This window comes from Indicator indicator, chromosome 32 (assembly GCF_027791375.1).
Source record: "Indicator indicator isolate 239-I01 chromosome 32, UM_Iind_1.1, whole genome shotgun sequence".
Classification (NCBI taxonomy): Eukaryota; Metazoa; Chordata; class Aves; order Piciformes; family Indicatoridae; genus Indicator; species Indicator indicator.
The window spans coordinates 2,318,890-2,344,836 of NC_072041.1; the positions used below are offsets into that span (position 1 = coordinate 2,318,890).

The window sequence follows — 25,947 nt, forward strand, 5'->3', positions numbered from 1 at the left end:
CCATGGGGATATTTACAGCCAAAGGAGGGAGATGATTCTGTGAGGACTGAACTGCTTTAGTTGATCTCTTCAAAAGAGATCTCAAGCAAGCACAGCACTAAGTATTTTGAGCAGAGTTCCTTCCCTGTACTGGAATCTGCTCTGTGGCAAGGTGAGATGGGGAGAGGGCTTGGAAATGTTTTCTCCTTTCAATTTGCTCAGCCTAAGCAGAGCTCTTTGTTGTTGGTTTATAGAAAGGCAGTAAAGCCCCAAAGAGGACCTTTCTACCCCCTGCTTTATGTGTCTGTGGAGCTTTGCAGCAGTGTCCTTTTGATTACATAAAGATGACACTTTTCATGTGCATAATTAGCAGAGGATTCTGGTTGCTCTGGTGCTGAGCATGGATTAATGAGCAGAACTTCATCTCTTCAACTGAACTGAGAAGCCCTTGGTCTGAAAACATGGTAGAGTTACACAGGATGTTACAGAGTTCTTCCTTCTTTCCACCCTGCACATACAGGTAGTGACAGGACAATTGGTGATGGCTTCAAACTGGAAGAAGCTGGAGTTAGATCAGACATTGGGAAGAAATTTTTCCTCATGAAGGTGGCAAGGAACAGATTGCCCAGAGAAGTTGTGGAGGGTCCAAGCCTGGAAGTGTTCACAGCCAGGTTGGTTGGGGCCTTGAGCAACCTGATCAGGAGGTGTCCTTACCCATGGCAGGGGCAAATACAAATAGATGATCTTTAAGGTCCCTTCCAACCCATTCTGTGATTTCCCAAAAGGACAATGAAGGAAGGTGGCTCTTCCAGAGCTAGGTAGAGAAGCCTGGCTTATAGCTGAGCCCATGACAGCTGAGAGGTGACCCAACCTCATTCATGGGGCTGTCTGGAAGATCAGCAACCACTGGTTGATGGCTGGGAAGAACTTGAGTTACCCCAAGCCCCCCTGAGAGTTGCCTTCTCTCTCCTGTGATTCTATTTGGCTGTTACTTTAGACCCACTGATGTTTTCCACCACTAGCTGCATTTCTCTGCATTCCTTCTGCTGAGGGTCTGGCTTTAGATGGTAGAAGCTATCTCCTGGCTCAATAAGAAGCAAGAGCAGCTCAGGGTAGAGGGTTGTGAAGGAGGGGAACCCTGATGGGTTGGGCAGGCTTGTGGTGGGAGGTGCCTGGCTTATCAAACCTTCCATGTGTGTGGCTGAACTTCAAGAAAGAGAGAAGAGAGGGAAAAGAAAAAAAAGAAAGCCAACCCTGCAATGCAATCTGTGCTCTAATTTGAGGACACCATTTAGTAATTTTAATTGTGTGACAGTATTTTGGTATTTTCAATACCCAGTAGTAGGTTAATGACTGTTCCTTGAAGAAAGGAGTTTATATAACACAAGTCATTATATAAGAAGGCTGATTGTGGCCTGAGGAGCTGAAGAAGAAGAAAAAAAAATCCAAACAAATATGCAAGAATGTAACCCTCCCAGAACAAGCGAACTCTCTTTGGATGACTCTGAGAAGCATAAGAAAATAAAGGACCCTTGGGTTCCACCAAGGTGGAAGTAACCTTGAGAAAGGCTGAGAGGACTCAGAGAAGACACTGCACAGCTCCACACAACAAGCACCAAGCTACGTGCCAGCACACATTTCCCACGTGGTGGCTGTCACCTCTGCTCTTCATCCAGCTTGCTTGGTGTGTGTTAGAAAACAGCCACCAAGCAGGCAAAAAGTTATGGACCTGGGCACTTAATTTCTTTGATTTTTTTTTTCCCTCCTAGAAGCTCCTAAATCATTGACTGACCAAATAAGATGGTGAAATAAAACCTTGGGAGAACCTGCAGCACGACCTTTTGCTCAGACCTCAGATCTCAGGTTTGATAGATGGGGCAAAGTATGGAGTGGCTTTAGTTCTGTCACAGAAACAAGTGGATCTCCTCCCTCTGCTTCACCCCAGCTTTGCTTAGGGGCCAAGTCCAGGGCAGATACTTGGCAGAGGTGGGAACTGATCCCAGCTCTGAAGCACTGGGCACCCACAGCTTTCCTTGGGTACCCCCTTCAGGAATCTTCCCCGGGATAGAGACCCAGGAGGACCCAGACCAACCTGGGGGAAAGGGCTGGGAGACACCCCCTCGAGGCTCCATCACTCTCAGAGTGGGAAGCAGCTGGCAGAGGGATGGAGGGAGGGAGGTACTGTGGGAAGCACGGGGTAGCAGTGGAGTTCGGGGATCCCATCCCATCCCATCCCATCCCATCCCATCCCATCCCATCCCATCCCTTCCACCACGGGCTGTGCCCGTGTGCCCGCATCCCCCGGCCGGTAGCGGCGTGAGCCCGCGGTCCCACACCGTAGGGTGTGTTGAGGAGGGTCCCGGCAGCGCCCGGAGGATGCAACCCAGGCCCAGTGGCCCCTGCGGGATGTGAGGAGGACGGGGCAGACCCCGAGCGGGAGGAAGGAAGGGAGGAAGGGCGGGGTGAGGATGGCGTGTGGGACTCGAAACGCGGCCAAACGCCGCTGCCGGGGCTTCGCTCGGGAAAAGCGTGCGGCGGCTGCCGGGCGGGGGGAGCCCCGCAAGGGCAGGTCCCGCAGAGCCGCCGCCACCGCCGCCGCCGCCGCCGCCGCCGCTCGCAATGAGCCGCTCCCGGAGCAGCACCTCCCCACGTAGGTAAATGCTCGGGGTGGGGAGGGGGCGGCCGGCTCTGCCTGGGCGCATCTCCCCGCTGCATCCCGCAGCCCTCCACCCCCCGCCTCCCGTGTAGAGCCGGCGGCGCGGAGCCACCCGGGCCCGGGAGGGGCTGGGCCGGGGGCTTCCAGCACGGAGCCGAGCAGCGGGGACACGCAGCCCCGAGCCCGGGAGGGTTGTTGGGGTTGTGATTTTTCTTGATATTTTATTTTTCGGGGGGGGACACGCCGTGAATTGAGGTTTGGACTGTTTTTAATGTAAAAATTATTATTTTTTTTGCACCCATTAGCAAAGGGAGGGAGGATGATTTTGGGGAGGGTCGAGGAAAAGGATGCAATGAGGCTCCCCCGGACTGGGTGATTTTTTTTGCAGCTTGCCTCCTCCTCCTCCTCCCCCAGCCTTCCCCCCCCCCCCGGTTTTGGCTGGCTCGCTTTCCAGTTGCTGCATGAAGGGCTGTGCTTGTGGCTGTGTGTGCCCGGAGACGTGGCGCACCTCCCTCGGCTGCCTGACACCGGGGGGAAGACCGAAGGAGTAGGGGGAGGGCAGGAGGGAGGGGGGCACGAAGAAAAAAGGAGATCTAAAAAAAAAAAAAAAAAATTGTGGGCTTTTTTTTTTTTTTTAACCTGTCCTAGAATAACAAAAAAATAAAAGGGGCAGGGCTCGGGAGCCCGAGGCACCCCCGGCACGGGGGAGTGCGTGTGTGGTGTGTGTGTGTGCGGGGGGCCCCCCGCCGCCCCCCGCCGCACCGCACCGCAGCGTGCGGGCGCCGAGCGCGATGCGCCCCGGGCTGAGCTCTGCGGAATAGCGCTGCCGCCGCTCGCCGTCCGCGGGCTGGGGGCGGACGGACCCGACCGCTGGCTATCCCCTATTGATGTCCATGAATGCAAACACCATGATTTTCATGATCCTGGGCGCCTCTATCGTTATGGTAAGAGATTTTTGCTTATTTCCCTCCCCTCCATTCCACCTCCCCCCTTCTCCTCCCTCCCTCCCTCCCTCTTACCACCACCACCACCTCCCGGCACTGTCCCTCAGCCTGTGCCCCTCCGTGTGTCTGTGTGCGTGTGCATGTGTGTCTGTCTGCCCCACCACACATCACAGCGTCTTTTCTTGATGACTGCTTCAGTCTCTGGCAATCAAACTAGAGTCAATGTTTTATTCCATCATCCAGAGTTGACCAGATGCCTTGGTTGTGGGCTCTTACAGGCAATAGCTTGCTTGATGGACATGAATGCGTTGTTGGACAGATTTCACAATTACATCCTACCGCATCTCAGAGGGGAGGACCGAGTTTGTCACTGCAACTGTGGAAGGTAAGTTACCTGCAGATGTGTGTCCCCCTGCTTCCTCCCAGCCCCTTCCCACCAGCTGGGTGCTGCTGGCTGGGCTACCATTTTGGCATTCCTGCTGTGTCTCACCTTCCTCAGCAGCTCCTGCATGGTCACAGGGTGGGTGGAGGGTGGGGTGTGTGTGGGGTTTGTTTTTCTGGAAGAAGAGTTTTCTGTGGGCCTGGAAGTCCATTTTCCTTTTTGTGCAGCTTTGTGGCTGGGCATCAGTGAGCCCTGGCAAAGTGAGGAAGTTTGATTGAGACACTTGTCACGGTGCCTCTGTTTGTCACTGCTGTTCCCCAGGGTGTTTGTGGTCTGGGTGTTGCAGTTGATGCTTTTGTGGCTTGCACTGAATGAGGTTTGGAGCGCTCAGAGAATCCCTGTCCAGCAAGGAGCGTTGCTGTCTAGGACAGTGTCACTTTGAGGCTTTGTGATCCTTGATCAGCTGTTAATTCTCCGTCGGCTTTTCCCCTGAGAGTTGTGGTGGTGGTGCTGCTGGACAGAGCTCGCTGAGGGTGCTGGGCTGTGCTTTTGGGGAGCGTTTAGCAAGCTGAGAACGACGGGGTGTGGGTCCTGTGCCAGGAGCGATGCCTTTGCTGTGCACAAGTTTATGACTGCACCTCTGTTTGGGGCTGTTTGGCAGAGCTGAATTCTCCCCGGCGGCGTCGTGCTGCTCGTGTCGCGAGTAGTCGCTGGCTGCTCTCTGTGTCAGAGCCTGGGGACCGACTGCTGGGGAGCTGAGCTTCACTCTTCTCCATAGGAATGTTGTCGATGATTCTTATCCTACTCTCCTAGGAGGCCTCATTTCCCTTCCCATGCCTGGTTACTCCATGACTGCTGGAGAGTTTCTTGTCTGTGGGGTGTGGGATGAAGCAGCAGGAGGCTGGGGGACATGCTGGGGGGAGCTCTCCCCTTGCCACATCCAACATTTAGCTTGGGCTTTACTCCCCTTTGAGCTGCCTCTGGAATCAGCTGCACCCTGCCTCCCAGGCATCACAACCCTCTGGTGCCCCTGGTGTGGAAGCTGAGCTGGGATGGGCATGAGCAGAGCTTCTTGAAGGGAAACTGCTTTGCCCTTCCACTGCTTCGCTCACCCAAGGTGACAGCTACCTTCCTCCCACGGGTGCTCCTCTGACTCCCGTGGCAGAACAGCAAAGAAAGCACAAGCAGCACCTCCAGGACTAAAATGCAGCCAGGCCCTGAGTGATCCAGACCCTAACCACCTGGCTCCTTGGGCACCTCTGGGTTAAGGTCAGTTGGGAAGTCTGTGGACAAGAACTGGCCACCGTCTTTGACTTCTTTTGGCAGGAGTTGGCTTTCTCTTAGGTTATTTTTTTTTGAGCCTTCTGGTTGTTTTTCACTAGTTTAAGAGTTTTTTCTTTGCCTCTTCAACCAGTTTTTCATTGTTGCTGTCACAGCTGTGCTCAGTGGTGGTGAAAACTGGCTGCTGGTAACAGACTTTAACATTATCTGCAGTGACTGAGGAGTGTCAGGTCTCACTGGAGCTGTTGACAGAGTGTCCCTTCTGCCCAAGTCTGAGAAGGTGGCAGGGGCACTCCTCTGACTGTCTGTCTGCAGAGATGCTGTAGAGGCAGATAAATCAGCCATGGCACTCTCCCCAGTCGTAGCTGGGTCATTTCTTAGAAAGAGCACAAACCAGCTTCCAAAACTGTCAGGCATGGGGCTGAGAGGAGGCAAAAGGCAGAAGCTTGCCACTTGCCCAAGGTCTGTAGAAGCAATGGCTCCTGCCAACAGAAGCAGCACACAAGACTCCATGCCTGGGCATGGGCTCTTGCTGTGCACAAGTTTGGGTTTCAACACATCCCTGCTCTGAGGTGGGAGACACTTGCCCAAAGCATCCCCTCCTGGGGCTTTGTGTGGCCTCATGCTAAGGCTTGGTCTGTGATCTGCTGCCCAGATGCTTTGAGTTATCTGATTTAAAAGGCCAGGTGATGCTGACCCTGCCTTCTCCTTCTTGTCAGCTCTCCAGGTACTCTGAGCATAGGCCTTTGGTGCTCAGATCATGAGCCATAAACCATTCTGCCTTCCAGGAGGCACAGATGCATCCTGGAGGATGTTGTGAGCAGTGGCACTGGGGAGTGATAAGGGATTCTGAGTTTGCCAGTGACCAAAGGGAGTCCTTGGAGGAGGGGACTGGCTGCAGCTCAAAGTGTTGCAGTCAGGAACAGGGATAATTAGTAAATGTTGCAGAAATGGAAGCAGGAACTGGGCTGCATGGAGACTGATGTGCACTGGGCTGAGCTGCTGCCCCAGCCTAGCCTGCAGTGTTGCTCTCACCAACTGATTCATCTGGAAACATCTTCCTTCCACTCTTCTGTCCTGGTTGTATCCTTCCTCTGTGGACCTTAGAGTGGACTTCATCCCCAGGAATGATCTACCCTGGCTAAGCAGCCCAGGCTGGACTGTGAGAACCTGGCCTTGGGCATCCAGGACAGGGCTCTCCAGAAAGAACCTGCCCTGAGCTTGTGGCACTGTGAGGGGCTGGGAACTGCTGCCTTGCTGGGGGAGGCTCTGGGTTGACCCTCTGTGTGTGTGCTTCAGGTGAATCCAGGTCTGCCAGGGGGTCTAGGGCTCTGTGGTTTGCCCCTCCCAGACCTCTGTGTCCCATCTCAAGGCTCCAAGGAAAAAGCCCAGACTTCAGCCCTTGGCTGCCTTTGCTGCTCCTTGATTTTTAGAGTGCCCTTCCCAGACAGAAGACTGGAGGCAGCCCTGGGTGTTTGCCTCCTGGCTCAGCAGGAGGGACCAAAGGTGTTTGCAGCCCAGATCTCCTCTCCCTTGGCAGTGGGATGGGGACCTGGCTGTGTTTCCAGCTTCCTCTCCTCATTTCTGTCCACACTTTCTGCTCCCTGAGGAGGGACAGCTGGGACATGGTGAGTCTCCTCCCAGTGCTGGTCTCTGGTGGGAGGCTGGCAGGCACCAGTATGAGCCAGGGGTGCCCCAGGCTCTGCCCACATTTTGGTGGCTCTAGACTCGTGCTGGTTGCATGGGCAGCAGGGCAGGATGCTCTGTCTCCTCAAAGAGCTCTTTGGGTTGCATGGAGGCTGTGGCCAGGGTCTCTCCTCATGGGCAGTGATGTATCTTTCCCTGGATTCTGCCTGTTCTCCACTCCATGGGGGACTGAGCCTTGTGAGGAGGTCCCAGGACAAGTCAAGGGGAGTGCTAGCTGCTGACACCCTGCCCACTTCTTCCTGAAATGCCCTCTGCCAACCCTTCTCTCATAGGGAGGACCTTCTTTCCTGCAGCTGGGGACCTGCCTTTGGCCTTTTCCCACGTTCCTGAGCACTTGGAGTGCCAGCAGTGATGTGGAGAGTCACTGGGACCAAGATATTTGGGGAGGAAAACCATCTCCACCTAAACACTGGGCACCTGGCACTGCTGGGGCTGATCTCCAGCCTCACCAAGCACATCCCTGTGGGCTCAGGGTCGCTGGGGCTACTGGAGACTGAGGCTGGCACTTGTCACTTCGTGCCAGAAGCAAGGCAGCAATGTGTTGAGGCAGGAGTGACCTCGCTGTGCCGAGCCCTGGCAGGTGACTGTCAGGTCTGTGAGGTGAGAAGGGAACTGTGGCCTCCAGGAGCACTGAGAAGAAGCTTGTGGAGGCTGTGCAGAGTGTGTGGTGACTGCCTGTGGCTGCAGGCACTGTCCCCAGGGCTGGCTGTGTGGTGATGGTTTGGAGTGGCAGATGCAGGCTGCCCTTCCCTCCCTCGCTGTGCAGAGAGGAGGGTGGGCAAGGCTGGTGTGTGGTTGTGGTCTCTCAGGTGGCACTGCCCACCAGGTCTCTCTCCTCAGTCTGAGTGAGCTTGGGCTGGACAATGACTTCACCAGGGCTGCAGCCCTGGGCTGAGCAGTGCTCTGGGCTGTGGGTGGCAGCAGATATGTGGTGGGATGGAGCTGTGAGGCTGGGCTGATGCTTCCCCACTGGGCAGCACTCGAGCCAAGGAGGGCAAAGCTGCCAGAACCCCTGAGGTCAGCCCCAATTCATCCACAGCTGCTCAGTGGGAAGAGTCCTGCCAGTTATTTGGGAAGAGAAGCTGGTGCAGGACTGGTGCATGGAGTGAGAGCATCAGCAGAGAGCCAGGACTGGCCCTGGCACCTGGTGCTGATCCTGAGCCCACACAGGCATGCCTGGTGTGACAGGGACTGTTCCTCTCTCAGCATCTGCTTGCTTGCTGGAGGAGGAAGGGGTGACAGCCACATTCACACTCCTGCTGGCTCCTCTTGATGCCATGCAGAGATGTGTCCACTGGAGCAGGTCCCTGGGGGAGCTTGGCACTCTCTGTCCTCAGCATGTGGAGATCTCCAGGCTGTCCAAATCACTGTGTTGGGGCCAGACTGCATGCAGACAGCCCAGTCCCTCTGCTCCTGCCTCCTTGGGATTTACCTGCTCCCAGCAGGGCTGTGGAGGACTGCAGAGGTGTAGCACTGCCCCAGTCCAGATCTCTCTGTCCCAGCCAGTAAAGGGTCCTCTGTGGAAGCAGAGAGCTGGCAGCAGACCAGGAGCTGGGTGATGTCATGCAAAGGAAAAACACCAAAGGGCGTCCGTGGAGGCAGGGTGAGTTGGAGAGAAGAGATGACACCTGCTTGGAGCAAGGACCCTTCAAAACAGCCTGGGGGGCTTCCAAGTTCCCTGTCTGGGAGAGGACAGGGAGCTCAGGAGCTCTGGGCATGTGTTCTCCCTGCCACTGACCTTCTGAGTGACCTTGTGCGAGGCTTTGCCTGCCAGGCAAAGTGTCTCCCTGTGAGAGGGGTTAGGAAGGACCAGAGGAGTCTCAGCCTCACCTGCAGCAGGGCTGGGGCCTGGCCAGCCCTCAGGTCAGCTCTTCCTGAGGGCTGCTTCAGCCCTGCTCTCACCAGGCTCTAATCCAGGAGGGAAAACTTCAGGGCAAGGCTGTGCAGGACCTCTCCTGAGCAACTGGTGTGGATGCAGAGCAAGGGGCTGCTCCCCAGGAGAGTGGCTGGGTGCAGGGTGGAGATGTGTGAGGTGGCTGCTGGCTGGGGCTGTGCCCTGATGCTGGGGTTCCTGGCAGCACCAGTGAGCAGGGGGGGGCTGGGGCTGCTGGAGCAGCCTTGTCTTGTGCCATGGTGGGTTCTAACAATGCTGCTCACCAGGTTCTGCCCATGAGGGGCCAACTGCTGCCCTCCACACTGAGAGGAGGGACAGGCCAATGCTTGTCCCAGGACAGCAGCACTGCTGTCAGGAGTGCACAGAGCTGCTCCTTTCCCAGGAAGAGCTCTCAAACCTCTCAGCCCCCAGTTCCTCTTGGATGTGCTGGCAGTGTTCACAGCCTGGTGCTGGAGACCAGCAGCCCTTCCTTGGGCTTCTAGTTGCTGCTACAGTGTGGAAGGTCCCAGGGAGATGTTTTCAACCGTGCAGTGGTGCCACTCACACTGCTCTGCAGACTTGGCTTTGCTGGCAGTGGCTCTGAGAGGCACTGGGCTGTGTGGCCTGTCTGGGGAGAGGCTGCAAGGTCAGAGGGATGCAGGCCAGCAGGGATGCCGAGCAGGGAGGGATGCAGGTCAGCCCCTGTGTAGGACATGCCTTGGGGCTGGCCGGCAAGGCAGGATGAACCACGGCCCCCCAGACCCAGCCGGGGACGGGGAATGGGACAGTCCAAGCAGGTTGTGACAGCTGCAAGGTGAGCATGGGAGCCGTGACACATCTGACACCTGCCCAGGGGGGAGCCAGAGCATCATCTGCCGACATCAGCGGTGGAGGGGGGGAGCTGGGAAGCGCGGCGGCAGCGCCGGGCTCGGTGTGCCGGGCTCGGTGTGCCGGGCTCGGTGTGCCGGGCTCGGTGTGCTGGGCTCGGTGTGCCGCGCACGGCAGCTCGGTGGTGCTCTCGGAACGGCTCCCGGGCTGTGCTGTGGCTGCAGCAGGAGGCACACACGCAAGGTCACTGCAAGGGACAATAGCGCTTCGGGCAGCTCTCTGGTGAACCTTCCCCAGGTTCTCCTCCAGCCCGCTCCGTGCCTTGCCTCGGCAGGGAGGAGAAGCCTTCCCCCCTCGGTGACAGGCTGGGGCCGGGGACAGGGACGCTCCAGCTCAAGCACACAGACGCTGTGCTGCCCTTGTCAGCTCCTCACCTGAGCCAGGTGCCGGCTGGCTGGGGAGGGAGGGAGCAGCAGCTCCAGGCTCTCACTTGCTTCAGGGGAACAGCTGCTGGTGCTCAGCAGACCCTCCCCTGCTTCCCAGGCTGCTTCTGGCCTGAGGATTGTGTTTACCTTCCTTCTCCCACAACTGCCCCTGCTTCCCGTGGAAGCTCCAGCACATCCAGGGTGGGCTTGGCTGGCAGGGGAGGCACAGGAAGGGAGCTGGTGCATAGCTAACCTAGCAGGAGTAAATTGGCCTGGATCTGTTGTGACAGTTGCCACCAGCTTGAACTCCCCAGGAACTGGCCCTTAGGTTGTTGGAGACCTCTTTTTTTTTTTTTTTTTCTCTTGTAAAGGAAGATGGTGAGGACGTGGGATTACCTCTTGAGGACCACATGTACCTTCTGACAGCCCTCACGGCTTGAGGGTGCTGCAAACCTGAGTCCTCTCACCCACTCTGACTGCTGGCTGAGGTCATGCAAGGCTGAAGGAGATGTTCTCTTCTCAGAGGTCTTTGCTTGGTGAAGCAGGCACTGGCTGGAGGGTTCTGTCAGCTCTTGGGCAGCCATGGTGCTGAACACAAGGTCTGACAAAAGCATCTGCTCTGAGGAGCTGCCCTGCCAAAACCTGGGCTCCAGCACTGTCTGCCCTGTGCCCTGCTGTGGAGATGCTGGTGGCTTGCTCTGCCCACGTTATGCCCAGCTTAGAGGTGATAGATTCCCTCTCTGGATCCAGCCCCCAGAGCCATCCAGGCCCTCAAGTTGCTGTCCAGCCCAGTGATGACCAGAGGAGGCTGGGAGTGCTGGAGGAGATCCCACTGCAATGTGCAGAGTCAGCCTGCACTGAGGAGAGGGACAAGGCAGGGAGGAGGTGACTGTGTCCCTTCCCTCCATGCCCTGCAAGAAGAGCAGAAGAGCTGTGAAGGAAGCAGTGTGGGAGGAAAAAAAAAACCCTCCTGTGAAACACCTGAGCAGTAGTAGGCAGCAGGAGCATGGCTAGGAAGGACTTCCCACCCCACCTGTGCCATGGCAGCAGGTCCTACCCCAGCCCTAGGAGCCTTGGGCTGCTGGGAGCCTGTGGTGCAGGTGGCCTCCATTAAGTCAGTGCTGAGATCAGGGCTGTTTGCAGTCGGTGCCTTTGAGTGGAGGTTTGTTTGTGTAAATATTTGGACGTTTCTCAGGGATGATTATGGAGCAACCTGCACCTCATGCATATTCAGAGGCCTCCAGGGATTGCCTCCTCTCCTGCACGTGGGAGCAGGGCTGGGTCCGTGGATGTGTGAGGGGCGGCAGGGTAGGTGCTGCTGGTGGGGTGGGCACTGGGCAGTGCTGGGGGAGAGCCATGCAGCTGTGCCCTGGCCTGCAGTTGTGCCCTGGTGAGGTGTTTGAGCTGCAGTGCCAGGGCTCTTGTGGTGGTTTGATGTGTGGAACCTTGGCAGTGTTGGCAGAGCAGACCTGGCCCTGGTGTCTGCCCATTCCTGGGCTCCCTGGCAGTGGTGGCAGCACCTGCCCAAGCAGTGCCTGCCTCTTGGTGGGGCAGTGGGAGCAGGCAGGATGGCTGAGCATGGAGCCTGGGCAGCCTCCTGGCTGCTGGATGCTCTCAGGGAAGGCTAAGAGCTGTGGGCAGCAGATGTAGAGGCTCCAGAGCAGCTTGCTCCCAGTTTTGCTTTGCATGCTGCACCCCCTGGGATCCTCCTGTCCCCCATGCTCAGCTTGGCACAGCTGTTCCCCTCCCCTCCAGCCCCTGCAGACCTGCCTTTTGTTTTCTCCTCTCACCTCCCTGGCTCCACCCCTGCCATTCCCCTGCTTTTCCCAGGTTAACCAGGGGCTTCCCAGCAGCTCAGCACCAGTCCAGGTCCCCATCACATCATCCCACAAGTGAACTCAGCTGCCCTGCTGGCACAAGGCATGGAGCCAGCCTCTCCAGAACCCCTGAGGGAGACAGAAGGCTCTGAGAGCTCCAGAGTCCATGTTTTGAGTCCATGTTGGATGCAGCCTGTGGCACAGCTCCCTCCCTGCTGCATGTCCCTCTGCCTGGTGGAAAGCAGGACATCTGCTGCACTGTTTGGGGCCAGCACTAAGCTCATGGCTTTGTTTTTTCTGGAGACTGGCTCCAACCCAAGGTCAAGGCCAGGTGATGAGTGGTGGGATGAGAAGGGAGGCAGACTGATGGGTGCTGGTAGATCCTGCACCCAACAGGGTCAGGCAGGGAGACCTTCCTGAGGTGGAAAGCTGCAGGAGGGAGCTGTGAGATCCAGCTGCAGCTGCTGTTTACCCTCCACAGCATTCAGAGCACGAAGGGAAAAGTGCTGGATGCTGCTGCACTGAGAGAGCTTTCTTGCTGCCTGCTCCAGGCAGTATTTGCTGCCTGTTCCTTGGGGAGAATGAGGCAGACCCTGCAGCCCAAACCACCCTCAGCCATGGAGGAAGACAACCTGTAAGTTGCAGCAGGGCAGGATGAGGTTGGATATTAGAAGAAACTTCTTCCCTGAAAGGGTTCTCAAACTCTGGAACAGGCTCCCCAGGGACGTCTTTGAATCTCTGTCCCTGGAGGTGTTTAAAAAAGGCAGAGATGTGGTGCTGAGGGACCAGCCTTGGTAGAGTTAGTGGATGCTTGGGCTCCATGATCTTTGAGGTCTTTTCCAACCAAAATGGCTTCATGATTCTAACCTGAGGTGGTCTTAGAGCTTGCATGGCTTTTCCAGGAGTGCTGACACCGCAGGGTCTGTGCTACCAGCTGCCTGAGGATGACTTCCAGCCCTTCCTCCATGACTATAGTCATGCCCTGCTCTAGTGTGTGAGAGAGATGATCCTCATTGGGCTCTGAGGTGGGATGTGAAGCCAAGGAGCCCACCTGAGGAGAAGAGCTGTGAAGCAGCCCCATGTTAGAGGGGACTTGGAGTCCCCTCAGGCAGTGTGCACCAATTGCAGCTGCAGGGCCACAGCTGCACACTCAGAGCCTCTGTGCTCTCAGGAGCAAAGGCTTCTCGACCTCTGCCTGCCCACATCCACACAGCAGAGCCCTTTCCATCTCTGGGGGGGTGACCACTCCAACCTCCTGCTGTCCTTCATATTATCTTCCATTTTGCAGATGATGAGCTTGGGCACAGAGAGCCTGTGTCAGGAATGAGACACGAGCTCCAGGCAGGGCTTCAGGTCTCTGCACTTCTGTAGCTCACTCTCTGACACAAGCACCAGGACAGTACTTTTGCTCCTAGGGGTGTGGGTGGAAACTTGAAGGAACAGGTTGCCCAGGGAGGTTGTGGCTGCTCCCTCCCTGGAGGGGTTCAGTGCTAGGTCGGATGGTACCTCGAGCAAGCTGGGCTGGTGGAAGGTGTCCCTGCCCATGGCAGGGGGCTCGAATTGAATGATCCTTAAGGTCCCTTTGAACCTAAACATTCCATGACTGGTGTCAAAGGCACAAGAGCAGGAGCTGGCTGTTAAAGCCATGCCCTGTGCTTCTCCACTGATGCTTTCCCCCCTCTCTCTTCCCGTGCCAGGCATCACGTCCATTACGTCATTCCGTATGATGGGGATCAGTCAGTGGTGGACTCCTCGGAGAATTACTTTGTGACTGACAATGTAACCAAGCAGGAGATTGATCTGATGCTGGGACTTTTGCTGGGCTTTTGTATAAGCTGGTTTCTGGTGTGGATGGATGGGGTCCTGCACTACGCAGTGCGAGCCTGGAGAACCAGCCGACGGTATGGTAAGTGCAGCCTCCTGGGCTCCCCTGCTCCCCCACCCCCTTGTCCTTGTCCTTGTCCCCTCAGGCTGGTGGAGAGGGAGGAGGTCAACAGCTGGGGAGGGGTCTGGAGCACAGCCCTATGAGGAGCAGCTGAGGGAGCTGGGGGTTTTAGCCTGCAGAAGAGGAGGCTCAGGGGAGACCTCATTGCTGTCTACAACTACCTGAAGGGAGGTTGTAGCCAGGTGGGGGTTGATCTCTTCTCCCAGGCAACCAGCACCAGAACAAGAGGATATAATCTCAGGCTGTGGAGGGGGAAGTTTAGGCTGGATCTGAGAAAGGAGTTCTTCCCAGAAAGAGAAATTGCCCTTGGAGTGGGCTGCCCAGGGAGGCGGTGGGGTTGGCATCCCAGCAGGTGTTTAAGCAAAGCCTGGATGAGACACTCAGTGCCAGGGTCTGGTTGATTGGATAGGGTTGGGTGGTCAGTTGGACTTGGTGATCCTGGAGGTCTCTTCCAACCTGGTTGATTCTGTGATTCTGTCACACCTTCAAGTGCCTGTGCCATGTGGGTTTGGCACAGCTCTGCCCAGCCAGGAGGATGTGGCACCTGGGGATGTGGGTCAGTGGTGGTAGGTTGTGGCTGGACTCAGAGCTTGGAGGCCTTTTCCCAACCAAAACAAACCTCTGAGTCTATCCCAGCCCTCTTTAGACAAGCAGGGATGTTGAGATGGAGATGGATCCCACCTCCAGGGCTGTGCTGGTGCAAAGTGAAGGGGGAAGGGGGGGTGATGGAAAGCAGCACATTGACCTGTGGGCAGGCTGGCAGAGGGTGGCTCTGTGTCTGCACATGTGGGCAGCAGGGTTTCTTTTTTCCCCAGGCAGACAAAACTTCCCTGAAATCTGGATTTTTCCATGCATAGAACTGGCAGCCAGGCACATGCCTGAGGAGAGCAGCCCCTTGGTGTTTGTGCCAAGGTGTGGCACAGTGATGGCAATGACAGACAGCTCTCTGTGGGGTCAGGGGTGCAGCACCTGAGGTTTCCCCCATCCTCATTGCTGCTCCAGATGTGTCCCCATCCTTGTTGCTGTTCTGGATGTGTCAAGTGGGTTTGTTCCTTCAGTAGTGACTACTGGGAGGTGTCCCTGCCCATGGCAGGGGAGTTGGAACCAGATGAGCCTCAAGGTCCTTTCCAATCCAAAGTATTCTATGAATCTATGACCTCAGCCCCACAGGGAAAAGTGTTGGCCAGACCAGTTGGTCCTGGGACCACTTAGCTTACATCCACTCCTTTAGAGGCCCTCTCTGCCCCTCTTTTCTTTCTCAGCAGGGACTTGCCAAGGACTTTAACTGCTGGAAGGGAAATAAAGACAGAAAAAACCTCTATTAAGATAGTGAATGACTTGAAATTCCCAACCAGTGACCCTACACATCTCAGTCTCTCCAGCTCTGACTGATAGTGTCTGTTGAATTACAGCTCAGAGGAAAAGGAGAGCAAGCAGGAGAAGGATTTCTCTGAAAGCCTGCAAGAAATTGTCATTAAGGAAGTGGACTCTTCTCTTTCTAAAAACTCAGATCAAAATGATATTAATTTCTCATTACTCTTCCCAAATTCCCAGCAGTTTCTGAATCAGGATCCTCTTGAGGCTCTCCTTGCAGTCATTCCCCAAGCAGAAGGCTGATTGTCAGAGCTTCCAGTGAGATCTCAGGTTCTGAGCCAACCTTGAGACTGTGACACCTGGTTTGGAGCAGGCCACCTGTGGCTATGATCTCACCATGAAGTGCTCATGAAGTCAGCAGGGCTGGCAAGAGCTCTCCTGGGGTGAGATGCTGTAGTGAGCAGAGCAAGGCTGTTCCTCAGAGCTGCTGCCTTTCACTCTGGAGATACAGCTGTGGTATCCCCATCTAACCTCCCTTCTTCTGAGTGGATGCTGCACTGAGGTCTATTTTTAGTAATTAAGGGGAATGCTGCTAATTGATTTAGTGTTTAAGCTGAACCATCTTTTTTGTTTGTTTGTTTGCTTTCCTCCCTTTCATTTTTTTCCCCCTCCCTCTGTGTGCATTTGGACAGGCTGAGAGAGTTGGGGTTGTTCAGCCTGGAGAAGAGAAGGCTCCAGGGAGACATCCCAGTGGCCTTGCAGTGCTTAAAAGGCTGATTGGAAAGCTGGGGACAGGCTTTTGAGCAGGGCCTGTGGTGACAGGACAAGGGGGGATGGTTTGAACTAAAAGAAAAGGAAGAAACTCTTAATGCTAAGGGTAGTGAGAGCCTGTCCCAGGTTGCCCAGAGAGGTGGTAGATGCTCCATCCCTGGCACCATTCCAGGCCAGGCTGTTTGGAGCTCTGGTTGCAGCTGTCCCTGCTGACTGCAGGGGCTTGGACTGGGTGAGCTTTAAAGGTCCCTTCCCACCCCAACCATTCCATGACTCCAAGGTGTGAGGAAGGGGCTGGGCAGGGTGCAACACCTCATGCAGACACATCTCAGCAGATGAATGCAGAACCACTTCACACCCAGGTGCCTCTTCCCTCAGCACCTCACTGGCAGTGCCCCTTTCATGATGCAGGAGACTTTGCCCTGAGACATTGCCTCTTGGTGCCACCTGAGTGCTGTGGCAGCAGGGTGGCTGTTCCACAGCTGTGTGCTTGCACAATGGTCCCAGCCCTGTGTCCTCACAATCTGAAATGAGGCAGGAAAAAAAACCCCAAAACAAAGCCTAAAACCCCTCCTCAGCTCATCTCTAGGTGAGGTTTCCAGTGTGCAAGGGATGTCCCTTGCTAGTAAAGGTTTTTGCATGCCTTGAGCTGTCCTCTCCAAAGAGAAATCTGTGCTCCTGTGTGCTGTGCTGGGTACATCTCACTGCAGGCAGGGTGAAAAGCCAAGGGGGATTCAGAGGGAAAAAAAAAAAAAAGAAAGACCATTGAGCTCTGAGAGATTTGCTGTGGCCATGGTGGTGTTGAAGGTTGGACTTGATGATCTTCAAGGACTTTTCCAACGGAAACCATTCCCTGATTCTGTTCAATCAAATCAGTTCTGCAAATCTGGCCATTGAGAAGGCAACAAGCAGGCAGGATTCAGCCTCTTTCCTTCTTTGTGGAAGAGGTACCTCAGCTAACCTTTCCTCCTGAAGAAGGGGGTGATCCAGGGACTATGAGAGGTCTTACTGGTGGAGAATGCAGAGCCCTCCCTGCAATACACCAGCACCACTTAGCAGTGACTCAGTGTCACATTGTGGCCTGATCAGCTTAATTTTGGGGCTATTAGAGTAACCTATGGCTGCTTCCTGATAGAAGAGATGGCTTAAAATAGAAACTATTCTATAGACACCCAGACACCAGCTCCTGCTTCCCAGTGGCTGTGGTGCTGGGCAGAGCAGCCACACACCACCTCATGCCAGCTGCAGTAGGATCATGGACTCAGCAAGCTTGGAAAAAGACCTCTAAGATCTTCAAGTCCAACCATCAGCCCAACACCACCATGGCCACTAATCCATGGCCACAGGTGCCATGGCCACACTGGGACAGGCTGCCCAGGGAGGTGGTGGAGTCACCATTCCCTCACAGAAAGAACCCCAAGTGAGGCCATGAGATGGGTTAGTGGCCAGGGTGGTGTTGGGTTGATGGTTGGCCTTGATGATCTTTAGAGGTCTTTTCCAGCCTCCTGTGTCTGAGGGTGGGTGTCTGTTGGTCGTGTCCAGGGTGAGTCTGGGAGGGCAGTGGGCAGTGATGTGGCTACAGCCAAGCCATGAAGTCTGTCTGCTCTGGAGGGGAAGCCTCAGGGGTGGCCTTGCCAAGGTCATAACTAGCAGCTGGTTCCTGGGGGGCAGAGCTAGGCAGGGCAGGAGGAGATGGGGCTCACCATTCCTCTAAGATCATGGAATCATTGTCAGGGCTGGAAGGGACCTCAAGGCTCAGCCAGTTCCAACCCCCCTGCCATAGGCAGGGACACCTCACACTACAGCAGGTTGCTCACAGCCACCTCCAGCCTGGCTGCAAAAACCTCCAGGGATGAGGCTTCCACCACCTCCCTGGGCAACCTGTGCCAGTGCCTCCCCACCCTCATGGGGAAGAACCTCTTCCTGACATCCAATCTCATCTCCCTTCTCCTTTCTGCCTTCCAGACAACTCCTGGTCTTGGATTCCCAAATTCTGTAACCTGAAGGAGCTGAGGAAGCGTCACCCCCGGCAGTACGAGGAGGCGACTGGCAACATGGTGCACATCAAACAGAAGCTGTACCACAACGGCCACCCCAGCCCACGGCACCTCTGAGGAATGCCCTCCCCCTCCAGGGACTGCAGGGAGCTTTTAAAAACCAGGAACTCTGCTCTTGCTTCCAGGGGCACAGCTGCTGGTTTGCTCCTCCGTGGAAGCCAGCCGAGGACACCACTTTCCTGACCCCCTCCTGTGTGTCCCTGGGGCACACCACGATGCACAACTCAGCCAGGCCTGGATGCTAGGCAGCCAAGACATTGCACTGTGGTCCACCTTTTATTGTCAGACTCCTGTATATATGTAAAAAAAAAAACCCAAACCCCAGACAAACACAACCCAACCAACCCCCACCCCCAGCCCCAGGCAAACAAACAACAACCACCACCAAAAGAGAAAAGAGATTTGCATTATCCTTCCAACCCTTCCCTGTTCCTGGCATTCACAGCTGTCCTGCACAGCCAGCTGCCCTCCAGGCGATGCTGCCCAAGGGGATGGAAGTGGGACAACACCAAGAGGATGCAGAATTTCTCACCCAAGAGCTCGAGTTCCCCCCCAGTTCTTTGGTTGTGGGGCTTGGTTCTGCTCTGCTCTCCTCCTCCCGTTGCTAGAAGGGCTTGGCTGGAGACAAGGTTTGGAGGGGGACTGCTGCTGGCTGCTGGGGAAGGCTCAGTGTCCCCTTTTGCTTTGGGTCATGTCCTGGGGAGGTGCTGAGGGGGAAGGGAGGCCTGGAAATGTTTAACTGGTTTGTTGTTGGCCTTGCTGTCCACTGAAACCTGCCTTAAGCAAGCCAAGGGGAAGGGTAGGCTGTGAAGGATTTGGTCCAGGGCTGGTGCTGGCTGGATGCACCACTTCTGTGCTGGTGGCACCTTGCTGAGGTCAGAGCTTCACTAATTCTGGAGAGGAGTTGCTCCTGATGTGTGGGGAGAGTATGGAGTTGAACATTGCTAGACCTGACCTGCACCCTGACCTCTCTCCTTCTGCTGCAGAGACACCACCCAACAGGAGATGCTCTCCTCAGAGGGTGGCCCTGAAGCCCTGCTGAGCACCACCCCAGCAGCTCTGACAGTGCAGGGAGAAGGTCCTGTTAAGAGTCTCACACTCCCTGCACATGAGCAGCCACCTCCCTTCTCATCTTGCTGCTCCCAGCTGAAAGAGCACTGCAGCAGCTTGGGCTTGGCTTGAGGAGCACTGAGAGATGTGAGCCTGAAGCCAACCTCAGCCACAGAGTCCAATGTCCCAGCAAAGAGCTGAATCTTTGTGCAAGGATGCTCTGATGTGGTTTTGCCTTTACTTCCCTTGGTCACAGCTTGGGTGTGGGTTTCAATGTAAGCTATCAAGGGTCTGAAACCAACCTCCACATCCAGAGACCTCCTTCATCTCCAGTCAGAGGGGCCTGAAGGAGCTGTTGAAGCCCCCAGGGAGTGCAGAGGTGTCTGACACCTGTAGCTGTCATGTTCTGCTGGGAAAGAGAATCAAATGCACCCAGGCCACATCACTTTGGCTCATGGTGAGCACCAGCAGCAGAAGCTCTGCTGGCTGTTGTGGGAAGAGAGAGGTTTTTATTGAGAGGTATAAAGGAGGGAGATGCTAGCCCCAAGAATTGAAGGTGGTAGCTCTGAATCCCAAGCATTTCTCCTTCATTCCTCATTTTGTGTGGAGTGGGCTTGTGCTTAAATGGGGAAAACATCCAGAGCAGGGGAGGGGGAAAACATCCAGAGCAGGGGAAGGAGGAAAACATCCAGAGCAGGGGAGGAGGAAAACATCCAGAGCAGGGGAGGAGGAAAACATCCAGAGCAGGGGAGGAGGAAAACATCCAGAGCAGGGGAAGGGGAAAACATCCAGAGCAGGGGAGGAGGAAAACATCCAGAGCAGGGGAGGAGGAAAACATCCAGAGCAGGGGAGGAGGAAAACATCCAGAGCAGGGGAGGAGGAAAACATCCAGAGCAGGGGAAGGGGAAAACATCCAGAGCAGGGGAAGGGGAAAACATCCAGAGCAGGGGAGGAGGAAAACATCCAGAGCAGGGGAAGGGGAAAACATCCAGAGCAGGGGAGGAGGAAAACATCCAGAGCAGGGGAAGGGGAAAACATCCAGAGCAGGGGAGGAGGAAAACATCCAGAGCAGGGGAAGGGGAAAACATCCAGAGCAGGGGAGGACGAAAATATCCAGAGCAGGGAGGAGGAAAACATCCAGAGCAGGGGAAGGAGGAAAACATCCAGAGCAGGGGAGGAGGAAAACATCCAGAGCTGGGGAAGGGAGAAAACATCCAGAGCAGGGGAGGAGGAAAACATCCAGAGCAGGGGAAGGGGAAAACATCCAGAGCAGGGGAGGAGGAAAACATCCAGAGCAGGGGAAGGGGAAAACATCCAGAGCAGGGGAGGACGAAAATATCCAGAGCAGGGGAGGAGGAAAATATCCAGAGCAGGGGAAGGGGAAAACATCCAGAGCAGGGGAGGAGGAAAACATCCAGAGCAGGGGAGGGGCAAAACATCCAGAGCAGGGGAAGGGAGAAAACATCCAGAGCAGGGGAGGAGGAAAACATCCAGAGCAGGGGAGGAGGAAAACATCCAGAGCAGGGGAGGGGGAAAACATCCAGAGCAGGGGAAGGGGAAAACATCCAGAGCAGGGGAAGGGAGAAAACATCCAGAGCAGGGGAGGGGGAAAACATCCAGAGCAGGGGAAGGGGAAAACATCCAGAGCAGGGGAAGGGAGAAAACATCCAGAGCAGGGGAGGGGGAAAACATCCAGAGCAGGGGAGGGGGAAAACATCCAGAGCAGGGGAAGGGAGAAAACATCCAGAGCAGGGGAGGGAGAAAACATCCAGGGCAGGGGAGGGGGAAAACATCCAGAGCAGGGGAGGGGGAAAACATCCAGAGCAGGGGAAGGGAGGAAAACATCCAGAGCAGGGGAGGGAGAAAACATCCAGAGCAGGGGAGGGGGGAAAACATCCAGAGCAGGGGAGGAGGAAAACATCCAGAGCAGGGGAAGGGAGAAAACATCCAGAGCAGGGGAAGGGGAAAACATCCAGAGCAGGGGAGGGGGAAAACATCCAGAGCAGGGGAGGGGGTGATGACTCTTAGCACAAACTGCTGATTTCTTTCCTGGATTCCTTGACTCTGTCAGTGGCCTGTTGTTTGATTGCAGAGAAGGGAACAGGACCCCATGACTCCTGCTCTTTCCCTCCCTGCTTCAACCTCTGTCTTGGTTTTTGTTTGGCCTTTTTTCTTTTTTTTTGCCCTTGTTTCCCATGCCCCAGATGAGTTCAGTTATTTACAAGCCCCAAAGCTACCCATGACCCAAACCTGTTCCTCTGCCATTCCTACCTTTGCTGTTTCCCAGTGCCTCTTGTTTTGGAGCCCCAGTGTCTGTACTGGGCCTAAACAGGTCTGTATTGGTCTGTACTGGTTTGTCTGCTTGACTGTTCAGGTTGCACAGTCTGCAGCCACCTGGCAGCATCTAAAGGATGACCTCTCCCTGAGCAGCTCCTTCCCAAGAACAAAACTTTGCAGCCTCCCCTTGCTCTATGAGCTTTGTGCATTGGACCACCTGGGCTCAGAGGGTGGCACCAGATGCTCACACCAAGGGAGTGTGGCTCCTGGAGTGCCAGAGGACATCTGGCCAAGGAGCTCTTCTCTTTGCCCTTGTGGGGTGGCACATGTTGAATAGAAGGGTAGGACCTGTGCTGTGGCATGGTGCATGGCATGGATGTGCCCTCAGGGGGGACAACATTTGGCAGGGGAGAAAAATCCACCAGGAGGAGGACAAATATGGAGAGGCAAAAAAAAAACCAAACAACCAAAGGCACTTTAAATAATCTTTCAACTTGGAGCCTCTCACAGGAGAGACTTCAGGCAGTGACCTAAACTCAGACTGAATTGAAAGTCTGGTTCTGTCCTGCTCTACCAACTGACCTTAGCTGAAATACCATTAAATATGAATCTTACAACTGGGAAGAGTGATGTGATGGCTCACACTGATTAACTCTGATGCACTGCAGAGTTTCAGAGGAACAGGAGGCTTAGGAAGAGGGAAAAAAAAAACAACAACCCTCCAGTTCTTCCCTGGTTGCATATTCCCCTTGTTTCAGAACAGGCTTTTAACTCTGCTGTGTCTGCAGCTCTCTCCTTGTGATCACCCTGGCCAAAAAAATAAAAGAAATAAAATACTCTCAGTGCAATTAAATTTACTGGGAGTAATGAATTGGTCTTGAAGCCAGGAATACCCTCACAGAGCAAGGCTTGTCCCAGCACACTCTAAACCAAGAGGACTAATCCTGAGGAACTGGCCAGGGCTTTGGTTCTTATCCTTAATGATCAATCCCAGCAGCAAGGTCAAGTCCCCTTCCTGAGCCAGGGGGTCTGGTGCAGCTTCTGTGCAGGGTGATTCCAACAGAGACCCAAGGGCAGATTCCTGCCTTGTTCCTCTGAGTCTAGGAAGCTCCTGGACATAGGACCCTAAGTTCCAGAGCCTGCTGCTTGGGCTGGATGCCCTTAAGCACCCAACCAGGCTGCACTGCTGACATCTCCCTGCACAGCAGCAGCCCAAGCCCCACCTGCCCCTTGGTGATGTGCAAAAGATGACTCTGCCAGCAGCCACCTGCCTGCTGTCTCTCCTCTTTGGGGAAGGAGAAGAGAAGGGGGAAGAGGCAGCTGTGTCTTGAGCACTGCAGCATCCTGCTGCCCCAAGCAGCAGCCTGCTCTCTCTCTTTCTCTCTCTCTGCTTGACTCCATCAGCACTCCTCATTTCTCCTCGAGCAGCTCCTTTCCAAGAGCAGAACTCTGCAGCCTCCCCTCACCACATGAGCTTTGTGCATTGGGCCACCTGGGCTCATTGAGTGGCTGCTTCTCAGCTCCTGCTGCTCCTGCTCCAGCTGGGAGCCTCACCAGCAGTGTCTGACTTTGTGGTCTCTTGTTGCTCTGCCCAAGTGGGGCTGCTCCTGTTGCTGGCAGCTCAGTTGTCTGTGTGGTGCTGCCTCCCTCTCCTGTGCATGTCTTTGTTCTGCTTCTGCCTGGTCCTGGGGGGGTGTTTTCTCCTTGTCTCCCTGTCTGAGGTGTGTTAGTGTTGACTTGTTTGTTGTTCTCTTGCCTCTGATCCAGCCTTCACACACACACAAACCCAAGCAGAAATCCCAGGGACTGAAACAACAACAACAAATTCTGCAACAGCTCCAAACAAAAAGGCTTCAGCTGGGACAAAGTGACTTTGGCAGCAGAGGGCTGACAGAAGGAGGTCAGGGCAAGGCAGGATGCTGGTCAGAGACCTCTGGAAGAGGAGACACAGGGTTGCAAAGCTTGCAGCTGTGCCTGTGAGGGCAGCTCTGGAGGGATGGAGGGGTGGGAAGTATGCACCATGGCTTAGCACTCAACCACCAGATGCTTTGAGGGAGGCTGCTGCAGAGCTAGATGGTGGTGGAGGACACACAGACACTTTGTGTTGCCTCAGGAGAGGCCTATTTTTAGAGCAGAGATGGAGATGAAAACTGCATGTGCCAATTCTCCAGAGCTGGGACTGGCACTGGAGACATTCTGCTGCCTCTTGGTGTTGAGCAGCACAGGGCTGGCTGCCTGCACACCCAGTGGCTGCATGCTGCTGGCTGGGAGCTGTGGCAAAGCAGAGGTGTGGAAAGGACAGGGGGAGAGAAGCAGAGGCTTGTGAAATCTGTTGTAATACAGCCAGGAGCTCCTCTTGAAACCCAAGCAGCCACTTGGCAGCACTGCTGAACAAACTCCTTAACCCTCAGTGAGATCCCTGGAAGTAGCTCAAAGCTCAACTCCTTCCCTGCCACCCTGCTTTGTGTTCTTACCACCTCCTTCCTTCCCCAGAGGCCCACATGCTAGAGTGGAGGTCTCTCAGGATGGTTGTCTCCTCCACTTTGCTTCCTAGCTGGCATCTCTCATCCCACCACATGCAGAAGGGGTTGGGTGTGGGGAAGGCAGCAGTGATAGGAGGACAAATTCAGCACAGGGCTAAGAGGAGCTGTGCCAGGGAGGGGCCAGCAGAGCTGCACAGTGCTTCAGGAACCAGGGGAAAGGAAGAGCCCAGAGCCAGCACGAGTGGTGCCCCAGGCACTATGCATGCCTGCTGCTCTGGCACCATCAGAGGGACCCTGAGGAAGAGCTTGAGAAGGTGTCCCCTGTGAGAGCAGTCATCCATCCATCCATCCATCCATCCATCCATCCATCCATCCATCATCCACCTCTCACTGCTCAGCCAGCCCTTGAGCCAGCCAGAGACACATCAGCTGAGCCAGCCTGGCTGAAGTCTCTGGCAGCACTGCTCCAGAAACAGGAAAAGCCCAGAAGCAAGCCCAGAATGCATGTCCCAGGCTCTGACAGCCTGGGGGGTGCTTTTAATTTCTCTCACAGCTACTCTCTACCTCATTTTCCAGTTGCACCCAGCTGGGAGAAGAGAATCCCTGATAGGAAGGGGTAAGAAAAAGAGCCACAGAGGTGACTGAAGGTCTGGAGCTTCTCTCCTGGGAGGACAGCTGAGGGAGCTGGGAGTGTGCAGCCTGGAGAAGAGAAAGCTGAAGGGGATCAGTGCATAGAAACACCTGAAGGATGGAAGGGCAGGAGATGGAGTCAGGCTCCAGTTGGTGGTGTCCAGTGAGAGGACCAGAGGCAAAGGGCACAAACTGGAGCAGAGGAGGCTCTGCTGGAACATCAGGAGACACTTTTTTTTTTTTTTACCCTGAGGGTGAACAAGCTCTGGGATAGGTTGTCAGAGAAGTTGTGGAGTCTCTATCCTTGGAGATAGTTAAAAGCCAACTGGAGGCAGTCTTGGGCAGCCTGCTCTGGGTGGCCATGCAAGGTGGCTGGACCTGATGATCTGCAGAGGCTCCTTCCAGCCTCTACCATCCCCTGAAACAAATAACAAACCCTGCAAATGCTGTCAGGTGAGCTGAAGCTTAACAAGAGACCAGGAGCTGTGCAAACACAAAGAGCACCAGCCTTGGCTTACCCTGGATAAGGTCTGGGCAAGCCCAAGCAGGAGGAAGCCCTGGGGGAGCCAGGGAGGGAAGTCCTGATCCAAGGTCAGCTCCTAGCCTGGGAGAAAGCAGCTTGGGGAAGGGAGGACAATGCTCAGCTGTGGTCACCTTCCCTCAGCTGAAGGCTGGAGGGCAAGAGCTGATGCAGGGCCTGGGTCTCATTCCACATTCCTCTTGGAGACAGCTTCACAGCAGCACTTCCACCTTCACTGTGGCACTGATGAAGAGTGTGGATGGGTGAGCATGGAGGTGATGAAGATCTCTTTTGCACTCAGAAGGTTTTGAAGGTAGAAATAAGCAACAGAAGCTGCCAGAGCCCCTCTGGGTGTAAAAAGAGCAGAAGAGCTTCAGTTACACAGGGCACAAAGAGATATTGGGAGCAAAAGTTTTGCCACCTGGCTGCACTGGGGAAAGAGATTTGGGGTTCAGTGGCAAGCAAGGGGCTGCAGAGCAGGGGACAGACAGGGCAGGGACCAGCTGGTCCTACCCTAGGTGAGGGTGAGCTCTCCTCTCAGGCCAGCCCAGGGAGAAGCAGATGAGCAGCAGGTGAGCTGAGGGAAGGGAAAACAAAATAAAAGCAACATGCCAGGCCAGGTGTGAGCTCCTGGGGCAAAAGAGCAGGAAGCAGAGGAGTGGGAAGATGTGGGCAGGAGCAAGGAGGAGCTCAGCAGTGAGCCTGGACTGCTGGTTTGCTGCACCCTGGCTGGGGCCTCAGGCTGCCCTTGCAGTCTGGTGTCTGTGTGCCATCACCTGTCTGCTGCATGCAGCCTGCTCCTCTTCTCTAGGACCCCCCAGACCTTTGCACTCCCTTCTCTTCCAGCAGGGCTGCCAGCTTTAATCTCCTCCTCAAGCTGAGCCCTGGATTTCCACTGTGGGGTGGCAGCAGGAGGGTGGCTCAGTCCTCAGCTCACAGCCACAGAGCAGGACAGGAGCACAGAGCTTGGGAAGATGCTTTGCACTGCTGCTCTGCAGTGAGGCCTCA

The 25,947-nt window shown here is 55.3% G+C and overlaps 1 protein-coding gene across 1 annotated transcript; it reads left to right on the forward strand.

Annotated features, from left to right (window-relative positions):
• The first annotated feature begins 3,522 nt into the window (after positions 1-3,522).
• On the forward strand, positions 3,523-18,036 carry TMEM240 (transmembrane protein 240). The gene is made up of 4 exons (XM_054395102.1): positions 3,523-3,579; positions 3,858-3,964; positions 13,590-13,798; positions 17,888-18,036. The coding sequence occupies exons 1-4, from the start codon at positions 3,523-3,525 to the stop codon at positions 18,034-18,036; spliced, it is 522 nt and encodes a 173-aa protein (XP_054251077.1).
• The last annotated feature ends 7,911 nt before the right edge of the window (positions 18,037-25,947 follow it).

Bases quoted from the DNA above. Each gene is read 5' to 3' on its own strand.
- TMEM240 (XM_054395102.1), top strand. From the start codon at position 3,523: ATGTCCATGAATGCAAACACCATGATTTTCATGATCCTGGGCGCCTCT. The intron at 3,580-3,857 runs GTAAGAGATTTT...GGGCTCTTACAG, and splicing joins TGGGCGCCTCTATCGTTATG to GCAATAGCTTGCTTGATGGA. The intron at 3,965-13,589 runs GTAAGTTACCTG...TTCCCGTGCCAG, and splicing joins TGTCACTGCAACTGTGGAAG to GCATCACGTCCATTACGTCA.